General features: G+C 39.7%; 1 protein-coding gene across 1 annotated transcript in view; it reads right to left on the bottom strand.

Annotated features, from left to right (window-relative positions):
* Window positions 1-10,404: 10,404 nt before the first annotated feature.
* The window catches only part of fto (FTO alpha-ketoglutarate dependent dioxygenase), a 122,788-nt gene continuing 111,977 nt past the window's right edge, over window positions 10,405-21,215 (bottom strand). The window contains exons 9-10 of the mRNA XM_056753586.1: window positions 11,868-12,008; window positions 10,405-11,770 (exon numbers count right to left, since the gene is read on the bottom strand). Coding sequence (XP_056609564.1) covers window positions 11,764-11,770; window positions 11,868-12,008 — 148 coding nt within the window. The 3' untranslated portion in view covers window positions 10,405-11,763. The remainder of the gene's footprint in view (window positions 11,771-11,867; window positions 12,009-21,215) is intronic.

The raw sequence follows: 21,215 nt of genomic DNA, 5'->3' as shown, positions 1-21,215 counted from the left end.
GGCTTCTCCTTGGCATACAGTGCATTATTAATGCTAGCTGTGCTATAGCCTGATATGTGTGTGTGTCCTGTACAAAGAGCGACTCACAGCCCCTCTGGCATTGTTTAAACACTGAATAATGCATCTGTTAAATGATAGAGTTAGGGGCTAAAGAGAAAGGAACAGAGGCAGATCACAGAGAAAATCCCCTTCAGCAGTAGAGACGGGCCTCTGAATTACAGACACTTAAAAACAGGTCCGGGATCAGTATTCGAGAGCAACCACAGAAGACCACTAATGTGTCTATGATTAGGTTCTATAATAATAACCTCGTAAACAATCATGAAGTGTCTTGTTTACAGAAAGATATAGCTGCAAAGGCTTTAACCCACAGTTTAACCCGCAGGCTGCAGCACTGGGGCCTACACATCTGACAATAGCTTTCCACTTGTTTATCTATTTTCTTCTCTGTTTTGGCTGGATTACAGCATTCAAAAGCTTAATCCACTCATTCCACTGCTTTTCCTCTTCAGTTTTCTTTTCTACTCTCTATAACTTTTCATGACATTTAACTTTACTGCTATTTCTTTCAGCCAGAGGCTTTAAAGTGGAATAAAATGCACTTAATTCCTTATCATTTACCTCTATTTTTCCAATCCATCTCCAGCTGCACACTGTGAGTTCTCTCTAAGCGATTAGTTCTTTTTGTGATCACTAGATTAATGAAAGTTCATGAGGAGTGTCATTTAATGATGAGGATCTTTCTTTAGCGACTCGCTATGAAAACATCACTATTGAAGATTTTTCTCAATTCTGGTTTTAAGTCAGAATTTTAAGCTCATTTTAAGTCAGTACAACTGCAGGTTTCCTGCTAGTCACAGAATTTTCAGGAGGGTGTCATGAAGTGGGATCTATCTTTTTGCTGCCACTGGTGGTAGCTACACATCTCAACATCTAAACAATCGCTTTTAATGTGCTAATAAAATATTTAGGGAATAGTCTAAATTTGAACATGTTCATAATACCATTTGCATTTTTAGACTTTTTAAAAGTTAAGATGTATACTTAATACGTATTTACAAAGACAATAAAGAGACAGCAAAGCTGTGACTTGATGACATAATATGGACAAACCACTGAAGCGATTCGATAAGTTAGCATAATAATGAACGTAGTAAAAAACTTTTTGATACTGTGGCCAAATATTACAAAACATTACAGCATATCAGTTCTATTCTGGTCTTATATCAGCCTTCTTGGAACACCTTTAGTCTAATCAAATTCAAGGACAGAAACCAACTGTTATATAGTAGAAATATAATATAATATAATAGTATTGTATAATATTACAGTAGGTATATACGCTGGATCAGACATCTTTACATTATATAATACAGTTTTAAGGTTTTTGAAGATAAAAACATCTCTTGAGAAGGAAAACATGCTACTGTTGTTGGTATCAAATCTACTGAACAGAAGGTGAAGCCAAAATATTTGTCACAACCTTTTTTCTAAAAGTATCCCAGTTAGAATCCATAAATGTCCATGAAGATTTCAATAGAGAACTTTCCACTATCGCAGTAATAAAGCAAATGCTCTGTTTGAAATCAAGAACATAAAAAACTACTTTACAGCCCCCCTAATCCAGAAAATGCACTTTTAAATGTTGTTTGAACATAGTCCTACAGTATCTGTGTCAGGAGTCTGTGTACAGAACCATCCTAGCGTTGTAAAAAATTCACAGATTATTTGTTTTAAATCTCCAATAAACCTCAACTGTCCTCTTGAATGATCTGTTGGCATGCTGTCAGATACTTGACGTCACATTGATTGAGCTCCTCCCTATGACTGCTGATGGACTCTGCTGTCTCCGCCCTCATCGAGGTGAACACTGCCCACCATTGTTTTCATGCTGGACTACTTACAGTTAGCTACAAGAATGTTTTGTAACAAACACAGTGTTTGTTGTTGGTTGCAAGACTGAACACAAGTCTTCATTTACTCCCGACATAAAGCCTCTGAAGATATTGTGGATTAGTTTTATTTCTCAACGGAATGTGCAGAAGACATCAGGTGAAGTCACTTTACACCGGGATGCTTCACAAACGAATGTTGTAATGGGTCAAGTTTTTAGTTTTTAAACAAATGACGTGTTTGTTCCATGTATTATCAGCTCTACTGTGATACACAGGTGGAGAGTTCCAAGAATAGTGTAAAAAAGCAACATCTAGATGTGGAAATAAAACTGAAAGCCTGTTTAGTTTGAAGCTATACATTTTATGGTTTGGAGACGCGAGACCACAGTTTGCACGGAGCGGAATACATCAGATGGGGGTTTAAAAGTTTCACAATGATAAGAAAGTGCCAATTGCGGTAAACATGATGTAAAAAGTAATTCATTTATATGCTGCATTTAGTGGGGAACAGCAGTATTTTGCCGACAGGGCTAAGAGAGCGCTTACATTAGTAGACAAATAGACAAAAATACACACAGAACATTTACATTTTATTATTGTTACTATGGATAGGCATTTGTGAGTTTTGTGTACTGGAGGTTAATATTTATGGGTTTTATTTGAAAGTACAATACAGTTTAATGGTTTAAGCAACATGTTTATTGATGTAATACACTTCATTGCTAATTTACTTTGTGTGTTTTTTTTATATGAAATAAACCATTAAAAAAACTATCGGTAATTAATCGTTATCGGTAGGGACTGTTCACCTTAGATATCGGCAAAATCCAATATTGGTTGACCTCTTGTTTGTACCATGCATCGTTTTTTATAAATATGATGCGTTTGTACCTGTATCGTCAAGTGTAAAAACAATGTGCGTGTTGTTAAGACATATGACGCATTTGTGCACTCACTCATAGAGAGCATGTTTTCGGTTTTCGGAAGACGTATGTTCCTGCGTTATCTGCTGGAAAGGGGGCGGAGACCAGCAGCTCGTTTGCATTTAAAGAGACACACACAACAGCTTGTTTTTCCTCACAGGGAAAAATAGACTTGTAGGGCACAATATAATTAAAGATGGTGGTGTATTTTGAGCTGAAATTTCATAGACACATTCTGTGGACTCCCAAGATTTATGTCACATGTTGTAAAAGGGCTACATTAGAGGGCCTTTAAAAATTCTATACTGCAGAGGAAATAACTAAGTTATGTATATTAATATGAAAGAGTGACTTTAAGTGTTATGAGGCCAAGTCTGACCGCATTCATACACACTAACACATATATTTCATCTTGAACTTTACCTTTCGCTTCCCTCTAAAATGAAAGATAGTAAGGAACGGAACGGAAGATACACAACACAGAAAGATGGATTACAGGCCTTTTCAAGGTTAGAAATGATCTTAGTATTCACACATGCACGTACATACACAAACAAACATCATATTTTTCACAAGCTAACCAGCCACCTATGAACCTCTTCCTTTCATCTGCACAAGGAGCAATGTTTGGGAAAGCTCTCAGTCAAGCTGCAGAGAAGCTAAGAAGTGTTGGCCACAGAGATGACAACTTCCAGGAAAGATCTCCTTTATTTCATAAAACAGAAAACTCAATGTCTGTGTTGTGTGTGCGTGTGCAAAACCTGCAGATGTAACTTGCAAGGCGGAGCAGCAGGAGGGAGCAGTTTTGATCTGTGATCTGTGCATACGTGTGTGTGAGACAGAGAGAGAGAATGAGAGAGAGAGAGAGAAAGAGAGAGAGGGAGAGTGAAAGGTTGTCAAATGTTTGTGTGCAGAGGTATTGAAGGCTATGAAATATTTACCAAAGCAATAATGACTCCCTGGACAGAGCAAGAGAGGAGAGGAACAAGGGAGAGAAGAAGAAAGGCATATCTGCCACCCTTCACAGGAAAAGAGCAAAGAACAAAGGGGAGTTGATTTTCAATGACAGTCGCTCTCTAAACAACAATAAAAATATCATACAAATAATAATAATAATATAAAATAGCATTAATGATATTGGGAACACACACTGGGAGCCTCCAAATGTGCCTTTGCCCTCAAGCAATATTTGGAGATATCATCTGACTATCAACACAGCGCAAGACAACGGAAGAGCAACCTCAACCGAGTCTCTCTTTTCTTTTTACACACAGACTGTAATACAATAATCCTGTTGTTTCATGCTGACTAACTTCAAGGCCTGGACCCCGGTGTGCACTCTTTTAAGTGCAGGCATAGTATTTAGCTTTGAGGTCATGCCTGCAATGCATGCTGGGGCACAGACTGAGCCGGAAGCAGGAGAGAGGAAGAATTACCACAGAGTCGCTCTGAACACTTATATACAGTGCACCTGGGACTGGGACTGGGGCTCTTACCCTCACTACATGGATAAACCTCTCTCTGTGAGACGCTTAAAAGTTCACATCACTCGGATTAAGTCATAATGCAAACAAAGCTTGCTTAGAAAAGGTGAGGCTTGTGTGTGCTCATGTACGTGTGTTCACGACTTGCTGTGCGTGGGTTCACTTCTCAGTGGACAGTTTAAATGCAGAGATCACATTTCGGGTATGGTTCACCATATCTGACAAATTGGTCACTTTTCCTTCACTTCAGGGTCTACAATAAACTATTTCACGTCAGGTGAATAACTAAAACAAATTTAATTTTTGTAATTCAAGTACTTATTTCAAATGTATTTTCATTATTTTAATCAAAATAACTTTATAACTTTGCTGCCACAGTTTAAGTTACATATTTTCTGAACAGTTGAGGTCAAATTTACAGGACACTCTAGTCGTAACGTCTTCATTGGTATAATGTTTGTATGTGTTTGTGTGTCATTTACCTCGATGAAGATTACATCAGATATAACAGTCCAACATCATAATCAAATTTACTAGCAAATTTAAGTCTAAGAAATGTTTTGCTTACATGTTAAATCATTTGTACTTACTGGTTTAGGGTCACTTGTTTCTAATGATCTCAAAAATGTTAAATGGAAGACCGAATAATAAAGAAAGTCAGATCATCAGCCTACCACAGACTTTTTCAATACTGTTGAAAAAGCATCCAATGGTGATACCTAAAGAAGATGGTTGATGAAATGATAAGTGGACATTTCTACAAATTCTTGGCAAAGCTCCATCTTCTACTTCTATTTTATTGTATTTGGATTTTAAGCAACATAATGCAAATAGTAACATTTGTGTTATTCTGTATTTAAATAAAATATGTTAAATATATATAACATAAACATTATACTAATTATAAATTAATAAGCAAGTAACCCTAAACCTTTGAATGGTAGCGTCAATGTTGTTCTAAAGTTTGAAATGTTTATAAAGTGGTCACACACAAACCTACATTCAATGACTTCACAAGCCTAGAGACCAGTGCGTTCTCACAATGACACTGTTATGATGTTGTTGGGACTTTTACCTCACCTGTGTTAAGACAGGCTTTGTCTGTCCACAGAACATACCATATGAGTCATAGCAGCCTCACTATTTTTGGATTATTCAGTGCGGTTACGTTGACCTGTGAAGATATATTAACGATGACTGCTTCTACAGGACGTATCTCTCTCAAAGAGACAAAAACACATTAACAATAATCCAACTTTGGGTTTGATTTTAGAACAATGTGATGTATGAGCCCCAGTTTTCCACAGTGAGACTTTCTGAATGGACATTTTGTAGCCCAAGTTGGATTTCACAATATATTTGTTTAAAATGACTTGGTCATTCTTCATGTTGCACCGCAGTTATTTGCTTGATCAAGTGCAAACTTATTAGCAAAGCACATTTCAGTTCATAATTTTTTTCCTAAGACGTTATTTGAGAACGGAACACACAGAGCCAATTCATCACCTCTATCTACAGTAATATTAATGTCTTTCATTTTTTATTGAAATGTAACCCGGGCTGAAACATTGTGCCACCATTGAGAATAAATGTACCGGTCAGGCCAAAGCAACCGAGCTGCCGTGTATGATCTATAATTGACCGAGATGATAAACGTGTGCGCTTTCGGCTACCGCTGTCTGACAAATGACCAAACACAACCTTTGGAGCTGACCTACACAAGGCGAGGAGGGGCGTGAGGTTGGTTGATGTCAAATGAAAAACAATGAACGGAGAGAAATCGATGAAACTAGAGCAGGCGTCTCCCCACCAACGGGCGACGTTAAACAACGACTGCGCTGCTGGCCAATTACCATGATTGGAGCGAGAGCCTGTGAGTATTTGTGTGTAACTCCCTTAGGTACTCTTCAAGCCACTTTTGATTAGCACGTATGCTTTAACCGATACGGACTGTATGTGTGTGTGTTTACGTGTGTGGCTGTCTTCATTACCATGTGTGCTTTTACAGACGAGGGTTGATCCGTCAATGCTGTGCACTTTATTTATGAGTAAAAGGAGACGTGTGGTGAGAGCCGAGGTATTGACAAACCATTGCCTTTAAACAGGAATCAATAGGCAGGGAGGGGCAGAATGACACACACATTAACTTTGTAATATGAGGGGATATGAAATCACTCATCTCTCTAGCTGGGGGCTTAATCTCTCCCGTCTCACTCATCTCTCTACCTCAATGCTGTTTCTGTTTGTGACAGGAGACAAAAACAATGGGGGTGGAAGTCTGAGATTTAACAGCGGATGAATACACTCTTCAACACTACTGATAACACCAAGGAGTGAGCACTATGTATGTTAGAGCAGTGGTTTTCAACCTTTTCCTTGCTCCCTTTGTGTTGAGTGCATCACTTTGCGCCCCCCCAAAGAAAAATGTATAATTCTAAACTTATAATTTTAATTAAACCACAAACACGTCCAGTTATACAATGCAAGAACATCAATTCTTTTGGTTGATGGTCTCATTTTTCTGATGTTTGATTGCATAAATTTATATTTTATTAAATGTCATAAAATGCCACAAAATCGGTGGCCCGCCTGGATCCATCTTGGGGCCCCCAGTTTGAGAACCACTGTGTAAGAGACAAAATATATTCATGAGGTCGAGTCGGGCCTTTACACCCAGTTTAAGCCTGGGTTGTGGGTTCGATCCCAGGGGATTGCAAATACCTATGTAAAATGTATAGGATAAAGCAATGTTAGTCGCTTTGGATAAAAGCGTCTGCCAAATGTCTAAATAAATAATAAAAATAAGTATAATGCTTCTTGTCAGTATGTACATGTTCATATTTGGGGTTGGTGGTTTGTAACCAGCCACATTTACAGATAATTTAATAACGTTTCAAATACCAATTTAGCTTTTCATAGTTTTAACATAACAGTCCAGTAAAGTGTTAACAGAGAGTCTCAGAGGTCGTTTTCCGTCTCCAAAGACTTCCTTATATAAAATAAATATATACCCTCCCCTTTCCCTTTTCTCCTTCACTGTCCTCTCTTTCTCTCAGAGCAAACAACCTTCTCTCCTCTTGTTATTAACTAAATATGAGCACTTTGACCGGGGGACAAAAATTCAATATTTTCCCCACCAAATATTTAAACCAAGCAAATAAACAGACAAATAAATAGGTCTCCCAGGCGACCGGGCGAGTGAGGAGGGCGGGATGTAATTTGACGGGCGAGTTATTTGGGAGACTGAAGCCCAAAGCTATTCAGAGGCTCATTTCAGCACCTGTCAATCAAAGACCAGAGAGGAGAGCGCCGGCTAGCCACGTCGAGTGTGTAGGTGTGTGTTTGAGAACGAAGTGGCCATACGCACATACCCCTCAAGGTCGGAGAAGATAAGGTGAATATCGTACCTGATGAATATATCTAGCCTTTTCCCTCTTCATCTAATCTCGCGGGCCTATAGAAACATCTTAATTCCCATCAAATAAGCAGATTTATCCATTCTGTGTCCACTTTAGTGGCACTGGTATATTTGAGGTTATTGGAAGCAGTGGTGGCCGGTGCTGTGGGGCATTAAATGGGTCAAGCAATATGACAGCCACTTCTACATATCAGAAAAGGACTGAGAGAAATGGGGGGTTTTGAGTATGGAAGGACTTCAGAAGGCTAAACTGAAGCGCACACAAACACACACGCTGCAAATACATCCCAAAAGTCAGGTCACAGCTGAGTATAGCAGAATGAAACTGACAACAGCACAGACACACACACTGGAATCTTTTAACCCAGATCACAGCAGTGTCCCTTCACTCAAGTGGCAAAAATGTGCTCCAAGAGTTTCAAAACACTATCGGTTTATCAGTCAAAAGCCAAATCCGTTCCATCACAAACAAAGACGCACGCTGCAGAAAAGGCACTAGATCACTGCGTCCCGGAATGAGTGAAGCAAATGGCTTTGTTTCTCCCAAAATTCATAGCTATGTATATCTAAAGCAGCATCCTTTTTTTCTATTTATGGATAAAATAAACACAGAATACAGCAATGAGCCCAGTGAAAATTGTGAAGCTTTGCAGTGAGCTTTAAATGCAATATAACTTTTAATAAACGCATTTTAAATAAAGTTTAACAACAGCATTTAAACAAAAGAATCACAGTAACACACCGCCCCTTTCCTCTCCAAAATCTGCAGAGTATTGTCACAGAACTGTAAGGTCAAGCAACAATGTTTTTAGTCTCTGCTGCTTGGGCAGCCATGACGGGTGTGAGTAGCCGTTTAACCCGCACTACACTGAGGAGTGTTGTCATGGCAGCATCAGGGAGTAAGTCACGGGACTGACAGGTCCACTCACTGATGGTTAACAGGTAGAACTGCATTATGTGTTCATCATGTGGACACACAAACAGAGACTTGGACGCGCAGACACACACAGAGCTCTTGGGACTTGCTGTCTGACAAAATAACTTGTTCATCGGTCTGTGTGGAGATTTGGACTCTTGAGCAAAGCAAGAGCGCACACACGCACATGCACACAATCACACAGTCTCTATTTGGTGATATCGCATACACTCTTCATGAACTGTAAAAAGGTGTAATACTGTTTGTGACAAAAGCTGATTTCTTTAGACAGAAGGATTGAATACTGTTTACCTTTAAAGCAGAAACACTTTGTGTCCACTACATTTGCATGTATTAACAGCTTAAAGCAATGTGATGATACAGTCTGAAGGGTTTAAACTTCTCATCATGTCAAGCATATTTATCATAATACAAAACAAAAGTAAAATTCGTTATTTAATTACTTACCTGTATGACGTCCTTACTTCCAAGTAAACAAGAATGGGAAGAATGTTGATGCTGCGCAATTTCATACAATAGTTTTACAGTAACCACAATGCTGTGCAGCTTCAAAAAGGCACATGTGCATTATCTACTACATTCCGGGTAATCTGAACCCATACAATAGCTTTCGGCCTAAAATTCTGTTTAAAATTGACTGCAATATCTCTGATCTGTTGATATGTGCACCAAAACCAATGGCATTTGACGTCACTGGCATCAAACTTAGTGAAATGTGTCTAGAAGGAATTAACAATATAATTGTGATTGTGGACAAAAGTGAGAAATGTAAATTGTTTAATACATTGTGGGGCAACTTATTCCCTTATCATTCCATAAAGGGTATAAAATATATTTCCTAAATGTGAAATCGGATTGGTCCTTATAAATGTCTGTTGGTTCGAGTTTCAGTACCAGCAGGGATTGTAGTTGGGGGGGAGTGAATGATCAGCGCTCCCCTCCACCTACAATACCACGGCTGAGGTGAGACCCTTGAGCAAGGCACCGGTCCCCCAACTGCTCCCTATACGCCGCAGCAATGGCTGCTCACTGCTCTGGGTGTGTGTAACTCACTCCTGTGGGTGAGCATTTGGGTGGGTTAAATGCAGAGCACAAATTCTGAGTATGGAACACCATACTTGGCCTAACATCGCTTTATGATGCCATCTTGAACTTCAATTCACAACTGTCAATCACATCCTGATAAAAAAACCCATTTGTTATATCTGTCATGGTGGGGGCCTGCAATTGTTTTTTATGACCTAAACCTAACCTCGCACAAACATTTGCTAGAATTCTAGATGAATAAAGACATCTCTTATTGTGATCAGTTGTTGCCTTGTCTCCGTAATGTAGATGATTAAAGACATTTGGTCTTCATGATGCTGGAAAATCCTTACTAACACACCAGCATTGATTTCCACAAGCACCTGGTCATCTTTCTCTCACCATTACTAATAAAAGCAACTTCTGATGACCTTCGTCCTTTCACAGAACAATGCATACCTGTGCAGACATGTCTAAGGTTAACTGTATGGCCATTTGCTGCTCACATGCTTACCTCAGGCTTTTCCATCCATCACTCACCTACAAACCAACGGAAACATGTTCAATACCTACAGGCAACGTGGACACACACATACAAATAACACTGAACATCTGTAACTGTTTATATGTACACAAATCATTGTTATGATGGTTACAAATCTATAGAAAGAATGACTGACCATGTACTGATTACTAAACAAGCATTGAATTTTATTTCTATCATTAACTTGCTTTGCACACACTTTCAGAAAAGCAGTGGGGTTTGTGGCACTCCGGAGGAAGAATACAGAAAACCACAATGAAAGAAAGATTATATATTCATATATATATATTTATATACCAACCTCACAGCATTTACTCAGCAGAAACACATTATTTGGCAACCAATAAAAACTCTAAAACTTCAAAAGTAAAAAACACATTTAAGCGTCTTCATCGAATACTATTATATGGACCTTCTACATTAACACTGATGACACAGAAAAACATATAAAGAAAGCTGCTTGGCCTCAACAGTCATCCCTTTTCCATTCGCTCAAAGGACGCCAGAGTGCTTTTCTTCATCCTTCAGTCATTAAAAAAGATGTTGAAGTGCATTCCTCCCAAACCGGCAGCATTTCAGAGATAGGCAGATGTTATTGAAAGGTTAGGAGCTGATGTGCAGTGAGAATTATGGGATGCAAGGGTTGCGAGCTCTCCTAGAGCCTATCAACACTACTCAGCTTGGGAAAGAAACATCTTATGTACACACACACACACCACACACACACTCACAGATTCGATCACACACAGAAATAAAAAGCTCTAAACAATTACACATGTGCGTGCCTCAAACCTGCATGCACCTATAAGGACAAACATGATTAACAAAGTTAATTTTAAAACTTTTACCTCGTCTTTTTTACTAAAAATAATCAAACAGACACACAGGCAAAAAGCACTTTTCAATTCAACAAAAATGCCAGACAAAAGGCAACTGCACATGTTTGACGTGTTAAAGATGCCATGACGTTTATTCCGTGGTGTCATTTTATTTTAAGTGGGACTCTATCCTGCTTTCATCCTCTAAAGATGGCACACAGACTAGCGCACGAACACACTTCCACGCACGCGTGCACACACACACACACACACAAGAGAAGTGAACCGTGTTTACTGTATACATCTATATGATGCCTGTCCAAAAGATCAAAGCTTCAAAGGATTTATGGAGAACTGAAACTTATTTATGGATACATATACTGATGAATAGGTACTGTATACTACTACTGATATGTTTCTATGCATGGTCATTGTATCACTATTGTTAAAGTGATAGTAAACGATACTGATGAAACACGAAATAAAATGTCCCATCCAGATGTCACCCTTTATCATCCAAATATCCGCCAGTCCATTCGAGGGGACCTCAAAGTGGTGTGTAAAGAAAAAAGTTGGTCTTCAGGTGAAGTGAGTCAGGGTAGAACGTGAACAGGTGTGTGTTTTATTTTTGTGACCTTCTCTCTTTTATCATTCACCACATAACAATCCTTCTTCCTTTCACTCTCTCTCTCTTTCTCTTTCTCTCTCTCTCTCTCCTTTACATTCTAGGAGAAAAAACAGAAATAATTCACAATAGATCCATTTATGCTTTACTGTATTCATCTATTATGTTCTATTTATTCATAAGCATTTATCAAGCACCTCCAGAGAAGTGACTCAACACGGCTGATGATGTCTGAGAGGTCAAATGGGAGGGGCATGTCAGGGTCTTCATTACTCCAGTAGGGTCGATCGACAGGCGCTTCTTCAGGCGGCAAGGTCTGTGCCAGGCTGGACTGGCATCTATTGGGAGAAAAAGCAAGATAAAGATTTAAATGACTGATGCCAACAGTATGCTGCAGTTTTAAGGGCTCTGCATCCTCAAACTAATGTGTATGAGTGTGAAGAGTCAATTTTGTCCTAATCACACAAAGAAGTGTGTGTTTGTCTAGGGGCGGTCCACTCGGTCATTTCCTAATTTGTTTACGACACACAATAACCTTCTTTAATGACACGTTTATGCCGGTGTAAAGGACTACACGGCATGCGCAGGTTGGGTGTGTGTGTGTTTAAGCGAGAGCATGCACGTCTGTGTGTGGTATGGTATCATCCCCTTGTTCTTCCTTTGAACTTAGCCTCAGGAATTCACTTCTGCAATCCTACAAGTGTAAGCAGTGTAAATCACAATCTAAACACACCTGGCCCGAACTGATTAATATCTCAGTCATTCACACCTGGGCAGGTGAAGCCTGTGGCTTTAATTCCATAGAGCTACTTTGATGTTGTTGCATTTCACTGTGTCACACCAATAACACACTGACAGTGTGGTTTGCCCCTAAATACGACAATATAACTTCTCACAAACTGGGTGTGTGAGGAAGAATCTCTTTTGTGTATGTCTGTTTGTGTGTGCAAGAGCCAAAAACAAAAGAGAAAAAGAGAATTTCTGCCCTTAATCCGAAACGTTGGAAAAGATTACCATGGCCTTTCAACTAGGCGTGAAGAGCAATCACAACTTAACATTAAAGGTAATTGTGTAATGCTCTTAATGTAAAAGATAAAAATCCTAATTTAATATGAAGGGACAGGCTCGTTGCCCGAGGAGTGACAACACTTTCTGGAGATTTCAGAACACAGTTCAACTGTGGATGTTCAACTAACTTTAAAGCATAGGGAAGGTTACATTTGATATCGAATGAATCTCATTACATAAATATTCAAGTACAGTGTGTAACTTATCCCACATCATAGGATCTATTGACAGATATGCAATATAATACACATACTCTTTAGAGGTGCATAAAGACCCTACATAATGAAGCGTTATGTTTTTATTACCTTTAAAATTAGCTATTTCTATCCACATATGATGTTATCTTCTTTGACAAAGAAACTTAAATGTGACGACATCTTATTGCTGTGTCAGCCACTGTAGTGCCTCGAAAGAGAGGGGCGAGCGATGGAGCTGTTGGTTGCAATTCGCAACCCTAACAGATGAGAGCATTCATACCGCACACGTAAGCAGCGCGTGCTGGAGGAGCAGAAGCGGTGCATAAGCAGCAGTGCACCGATGATTTCAGTGGGCAGTCAATTTATACTGCACTGCTCACGCTCAATTAAAGCGACAGTGCACTCTTTACAGTCAAAATGCAGATGTATTGACAGTAAAAAACGTTTAACTTTAAAACATGTAAGTGGTGTCTAACGTGTTCTTAACAGTGGCTATGACTTCCAAAAACACGTTTGTCAGGAGTTTTTCTTGGGCCAAACCACAACAGCACATTTGTTATGCAAATTTTATGCTTATATTACATATGAATAAGGGGAAAACGATTGCATTATGCTGTCAGTGTACTGTCTCAACCCCACTGTCATCATAACAGATAAAACTACATAGACATCATGTTATATGCATATATTAGGCATGTGTGAGAGAAAAAAGATTGTAAACCCTGTAGTGACTTAAATCGTATCCTTCAAACATGATGGCTTTTTAATAATAACTTGTACTACGTGGATCTAAAAGAGCATGAATCAGACCGATAAAACAAATCAAAATGATACAGTCAACATAAAAAAAGCTTTTTGATGAAGTTCACACACCAATGCTGTACCTACACGCTGCTCCCGCTCCAGAGACGGGCGTTACCGCGAGATGCAGCTACATTTCATACACTGGACCTTCAAAACCAACTGAATTTCAAAACTCTAACAACCAAGTCATTTTTATGGTTCCTCTTTAAATAATGAAGAAGCACACTTTGCCCACAAACTGATCTCAAAAATGTCTCCTACAAACACACGTCTCTTTGCAATCTCAGCCAACAGTAAAAACTCATCCACCTCCAGTCGTGCTTGGAGGAGGCCGGTGTTATGGATGAGTCCGTGCTGTCCGGTGGTCAGAGGACAGCCCCTCTCTGACACTATTTGCGGTTATATATTTTGTAAGGGCCACTTAATGGTGAAGTGGCTCTCTAGTTAAGTGCTGTCTCTCCAACTCCACCGGCCACATGAGAGGCTGCATTACACACCGAGGGTGAAATTAGCATATTGCGCTACAATATATCATCCTCATATTGCATCAGGGCTTGACAATAACATCCGTTAACATGCACTAAGTACCCTAATGTAGCACATCAGTTCATAAATAATACGAGGGCCTGGTCTATGAGTGTGAGTTTAAACTCTCTCATCATTTGCTGGATTATTGGAACAGACAGAGAAGAGGGAACGAAAGTAAACAGATGACTGTAAAAGAGGCTGTGTGCCATAAGAAACTAAAATACACCCTTAGACGTACAAACTTTAGAGGGGACAGTTAAGGAGCAGTGCTAAAACTGTAAATGATGATGTTATAATTATTAGGTGAGGTCACAAGGACCGGTGAAGTGGAAGGGAGTGATGGATGTCTGGCTTGTTTGATGTACTAAGGTCAAGGAAAATATATGAAACCGAGTGTGTTTAACACCCAGTCAACAATAGCGAGTTTACTAAATTAAAATTCCGTAAAATACATGTTGCATAAAATTGCAGCATCCAATAAACTCTAAGGTTAAGCAGCTTCTTAAAATCCACTGTTCCAATAATCAGTATGTGATCTCATGTCACATTTTCTTCCAGAAACTGGTTAAGAGTAAAGTGTGTGTGCGTGTGCGCGCGTGTGTGTATGGATTGTTGGAAGTATATTTGAAAATGTATGCCAACCATCCATACAGATTAACCTCTTCAAGATGCAGTCTACCTCTCCCATCTGACCCGCGCTCAAGAGAGATCGACGTTACAATCATTCATTTCAATTTGCTCTGAAACTCTATAACCCGACAGCCAGGCCTGCAGGAATAGCAAGCGAATGCGGAGGGAGATCTATCACCTCTGTTCTTCTGGGGGGCGGCTCACACACTCCCACCCGGCACGTTTAGCGCGTTTGAACTTCGACTCCGGTCTGCCCGGTCTGCGCTCGCCCGCACACACACCTGCCGTCCCAGCTGAAACTAACCACTTTAGCTAAAGTGAGTGTTAATTATGGACAGGCAAAGCAGTCAATAAAAGGTTAATGCAGAAGGCAGTGGATAAATTCCTTTAAGCATTGCATCACTAGGCCATCTCTGCGTTGCACGCAAGCCTCTCTCTGTGTCTGATCAATACATTTTACTGTAATGTTCTCCGTATCGATTTCTCGCTCGCTCTCTTTCTCTATATCCTCCTTCATAGGAGATAAACTAGAGAGGAGCGGGGGAGCGAAAAGCAAGAGCGAACTGATAAATGAAATGATTAAAACCTCTTTTCAGTTGGACTTTCCCTCTCACTCTTTGACATATCGCTGTGGTTTATAGCAAAGCGCTGGACTTCACATCTGAGGTCGTACATTACCTGCCCCCCCTCTCTCAAAGGGAGTAAAATGCCATTATTAGACAACATCAGAGCTTCTGCCCGCCACCATTACGCTGATAGATGTAGGGCTAAAATGCTGGGTACACAGACTGTAGACAATGCTAATTGCATTAGCCAATCAGAAGATCATTTACAACCATGCAGCTACAAATGGGCCTGTTTGATTAGGACATTACAGTGAGGTTAGGCCGGCACTATCCCGTATCTGCATGCGATAAGACCTATTTGTACACCGGCTTGTCTATGCAAACTCTTGTGGTCTACAGGCGCCTAATGTGAAGCGTTGAAACTTTTCTTTCTCATTTCATGCGCACAGGTGTGAAGGGTGTATGTGTGAGAGCTAGTGTGCAGGTGTGTAGTTTTACAGTTTCTGGCGGTGATGTGCCTCATTCTGAGAATGCCATCAAACGGGTCGTGCAAAAACAAGTGAGTTGATCGTAAATCACAGTAGAGCTCCGAGGCCCATGCAAGCAATCACATCAGCAATATACTAGTACACAGCGTGCAGATAACATCTTCACCAGATTCAAGCCCTCAGACAGACCCAACTATAACTATAAAAAAGGCCTGTCTGGTTCTAAAAGCGTGCTTCGTCGTAACCAGACTTTCTTAAACCAGACAGATCCTTTTGAAATGAAACGGACTTAAACGGAGAAAGATTTTGTGAACCTGATTTGAACTAGTTATTTCAAACATGGTTGTGAGATAAACTGGAGTGACTTCACTGTTATAAAGTGATTTAAAAACATTGTTAGCTTTATTTAGATTTGAACAGAAATTGTATGAGATTAAGTCATGTAAATTACAATATTAAATCATGTTAAGTTTTAACAACTAATAATGACAAGTAATTAGATTGCATTAAAAATAAATTAGGGCAGCAAAAACCTTTGTACAGTGCATCTGACAAAAAGAATATAGCTCTGACATAGCTAAATGTATAGTTACAGCTATTATGGTAAATGTCCAGTACATCAATTTATAAATCAATTTATAGCCCCCCAAAAAACATATAAAAAATGATAAATCACTATTTTAGTATTTGCCATGTCTTAATTTGAACAAGTCAAGGAAGAATGTAAGAGTGTGTGCGTGGGTTGTTGTGCGTGTGGGTAAAGTAATGACAGGTTATTCTTTGTGAACGCCCTGACTAATGAAACAAACATCTGATCTGGCACTTCCTCTAGCTAATCACTCCTGAAAAACAGAGCAAACTTGTTTTGATTTTTTCTCTTTCTTTTCCCATTTGGAGACAATAAGTGGAACTATAATTGGTTAGCAGGCAACGGGTCCACCAGAGGCAGCAGGCCCTTTACATCTGTACCCCAGCAGCTCTTAACAGACCACATGAAACAAACTCTTGTAGGACACACAGGCTGAGGCACAACGGGGACAGACCCAGCCAGCACACCTTTACTCAGACAGGGTCGTTTGATGTGGTGAGCCTGGTCGTCTGGGTCCTAACCCAACCAGATGATGCAAAAAACACACAAGAACGACACCCTCTAAACAGCTCTCATAATTGGTCTAATAAAAGGGGTATTAAGCTGATAGCAGAGGAGGCCACTACTGTCTCTGAACTCTCCAAACCAGGTGGACGTCTATTAGCCTGTTAACACCGTAACAAATTATCTCACACGCCCCTCCTATCGCCCCCCCAGGCCTCATGAAAGAACACAGCCAGATGTCAACACCAGCACAGGTTTACAGCACACTTGATTCTTTACTGCACAGAGAGACAGGTTGTAATAAGGAGAGGTGTGTGAAGGGGCAACAGTCACAGGTTCACTGTCGTTTGTCAGTCAGTGCTGTTAAAGGGACAGTTCCCCCAAAAAGTTGTTCCAAATCTGAATAAATAATTTTGTTCAGATGAACACAGAGAAGATATTTGGAAGAATGCTTGGAACCAGGTACATGGCCACCATTGACTACCATAGTAGGAAAAAAAATGCTTTCTAAATTTATTTGTTTTGTTGAACACAAAATATATTTTGAAGAATGCAGGAAGGCAAACAGTTATGTGACACTTTTGAATTGTCATCTTTCCTACTACGGTAGTCAAGAATTGTCTTTCTCTGTGTAATTAAAAAAAAAAAAGAATTGATAAAGATTTGAAAAAACACGAGGTAGGGTTTGCGATGTCTACCAAATTGGCATCGGACGATGCCTACAGTGAAACATTGTGATTGACGATGACATGGGGGGGGGTGGGCGGTGTTATATTACTTTGCTGGATGGCCATCTGCTAAAACATTAAAAACAATTACATCAGGGCTCTAGACTGCCACCAAATCGGGTCTTGCCACCAGTTTTACAGACAGCGTACTTTTCAACAAGTATTTGCGCATGTACGCCCTGTACATTTTGAATTTCTTCAAGTAGGTACTTCACGTAGAAAGACAAGTGGATCTTCAGCCCAGAAGTGTAGGCTCTAAACGTTATAAGTCAACTGCTTGGGTCAGACTGATGTTTCCCACTGCCATCGCAGACCCGCACAGTCCAGATCGTCATTGACAAGTTTACAGAGACACAACGTGAGCGGGTTAGTACGATTCACTGTTTGCTTTCACGTTCCACATCTGTCAAGTCTCGCGCACACAGGCGTTTCGCAGCTTACAAATCATACTCGACCACCAAAAAGCGCGTATGGCGTGCTCTACACATGCGCAGAATGTCATACTTTGGACTCGGCTGTCAATATTTGTCGTGCTGTACGCATACGGGATGTGAGGATGACCGCAGAACCTCCTGATGGCGAAAATTACGTCATGCAGGGGAACCACAATGCCGGCCCAACATTGTGATGGCCGTCAGCAATCGGCGATCATCGTCTATCGGCCCAGCCCTAACTCGAGGATGAATAAAGGTTGACAGAATTGTTATTTTGGGGTGAACTGTCACTTTAAATGACACTTGGCCTGAATAAAGCATCATGGTGTACCACCCAGACCACGCAGCTCTAGTGTCTGGTGTGGGTATCATCAAGGCAAAAATAAATAGTGCTCATATTAATTAATAGTGTCTTAGATCACCTAGAAACTCCACCCTGACACATTTGTGCATTTTATCCTGTCACCTACTGAGATGACAGCCTGCCAAATACCAACTTTTGATATTCTGGGTTTAAACTAATTAGTGGCTTTAAAAGACACTAGGGTTTTTCAGCTCCGGTGGTGTTTATTTACATTGCCCGAAAGAAATATGGAGAGGTTAGTAAAAGGAAGAGGCATTTTATGGGTTTGTGTGCGAGTGTGTGTATGAGAGAGAGAGAGAGAGAGAGAGAGAGAAGTGCCTAAGGGAGAGGAGGTTATGAGGTTCTGAATGTTTGCAGTTTTTCACAGGGGAGTGTTTGAGAACCAATAAATCTTTGAGTGATCAGGAAGTGGCTGGGAACACTAACAGTGTGTTTAACAAGGTAAATGTCTGAATGCCACATCGCAAGCATACAAACCTGCTGCTCTGAAAAATGTACCAGTAAAAGAATCATTCTTATGGATAAATACATGAACATACACCTGCGTACTTCTACACTAAGACACCGATACGCTTAAGAAAGAAATGTCTCGTTCTAATAGATACTGTGTATTGCCAACTCGGTGACCCAAATCTGACCGTGATCACATGATCAGGGTCAATAGGACTTCTGCACTTACCGATTGTGACAACAGCATTATAAAACACTTCATTAGAAAGACAAGCATCATCAGGTATAAGAAAAAGAAAAAAAATTACAAGAAAAGCATAAACATGTATCATGATCACACTGCTAATTTATTATAAACTATTGACATCTTTATTAATTGTAATACGTTTTAACATGCAGTTTGTTTACAATAAATTCACACTTTAAAAGCACCCTTTTAGCTAAGTTGAGTGAACACAATAACAACCTACGTGAAGAACAATAGCGAAAACTACCCTAATTATTAGTTAAAACCCTGCAGGCAAGTTCATAAAAATACCAAATTAAAAAGGTGAATATAAGATTGATGGATGGCATTAAAGTGATTAGATGATTACAGCGAAGGTGGAGGAAAAAAGAAAAGAGAGGCAGCTTTTGGGTGTTGATACTTGTGTAACACTGTATCATTATTCTGTACAAACAACATGAATGAATTCATGTCATCCCATTTAGAACAAATAGAGATGTGTTCTGACAAACATACGCTTTTGTTTGCTACCTTAATAAAGGTCATAGGACGTTTACCACGTATTATAAGGCAGAGGACAAAACAGTCTCAGTTTCCAAGAAATAGCTATGTTTAGAGAGCCGCGGGTGCTAACTGTCACGTTCTCACAAACGACAGCTGCTAATAAGAACATGTGAAATACGATGTGTGACGTGCAAATGGGCTGTTGGAGTAATTTAAGAGTATGGCATGCGAGAGCGATGATGTCATCAGGTGACAGAAATATAAGAAATCAGAGAGAGGTGCAGCTAGAGAATCACCGATTTTCAAAACACTGATATACAAATTTACGAGAAGAGATGAAAGAATTTGACAACACGGCCAAAGGTGTTTAAAATCCTGAATCACCTGCTCCTCCTGCTGTGTGAAAAGCGCTTTTGCAGCCTATTAAGTAAATGGTGTAATTAAAACAGTGTGGCATTTAAAAGCCTGTGAACTGGCAACAATTTGTTTAAGGGAACGGCCAGGCCAAGCAGGCCCCTGGGGCACTTCTACAAGCAGGTATCCGAATCACAGACATGGGCAAGAAGAAGAGAATGTGTGTTTAAGCAGTGTGTGTTAGGGAGAAAGAAGGAAAGAAACAGAGGGAGCAAATTAAAAGACAAACTTTCAGTGTAAATGTGTTAAGTGTGTGTTTGTTTAAAAGGACGTTTGTTTAGTACAGCTCTAGGTGTGTGTTAGTGTGTGTGTTAACAGTAACAGAGCACTGTAGTTGAAGGGATAGGTAAACATGGCTGACAAAATCAAACAGGTTAGCTTTGTTGTGAACAGAATGGATATTTCACATACATTGATATAAGGAAAGTGTGTAATGTACCCAGCCCTTTGTCTACACTAACTGAGCTTTACCAGCGTCAACAAGCAAATAAAAAGTCACAATGAGGGTTTACAGAAGCCGTTGTGTTATAGCAGTGGCCTTACACCTTAAGGTCTAATAAGGAGATTGAGGCTAAAGGGCACAATTACAACTGAAGTGGAGAAGGTACTTAAGGGACAATGGGAATGATGCTGTTCAAATACATTAACAATGGCAGAGGAAAGATGGATGAGATTTGTTTCAGGTTCCAGTAAAACCTTTTTAAGGAAGGACATTAATAACAGAGGAATCTACAGTTTTCCAGTCCTGGTTCAGTTTGGGATTTGTTATTATTGACGACATAAAAAAGCTAAAATGCACAAAATGTATTGTTTCGATCTAAGTGAAATCTATAAGAACTTTCAGCCACACCAAATGCTAATAAATATTGCTATTGGACTGGTTAGGAAGTTTTGTACATCAGGGACAATTTGATTCCTCCCGATCTGACCTTTAAGTTTTGTAAGTATAATTCAGCATTGCTGTATTTAGCAGCAGTAATTGTTTCCTCTGCTTTAAAAGATTTCAATTAAAGCTGAATAAACTGGACCGTAATCTCCTTGAACCGCTTTG

The sequence above is a fragment of the Triplophysa dalaica genome, chromosome 1 (assembly GCF_015846415.1).
Source record: "Triplophysa dalaica isolate WHDGS20190420 chromosome 1, ASM1584641v1, whole genome shotgun sequence".
Taxonomy (NCBI): Eukaryota; Metazoa; Chordata; class Actinopteri; order Cypriniformes; family Nemacheilidae; genus Triplophysa; species Triplophysa dalaica.
Note: the sequence above shows the minus strand (reverse complement) of the source record. Positions and strands in the feature narration are given on the sequence as shown.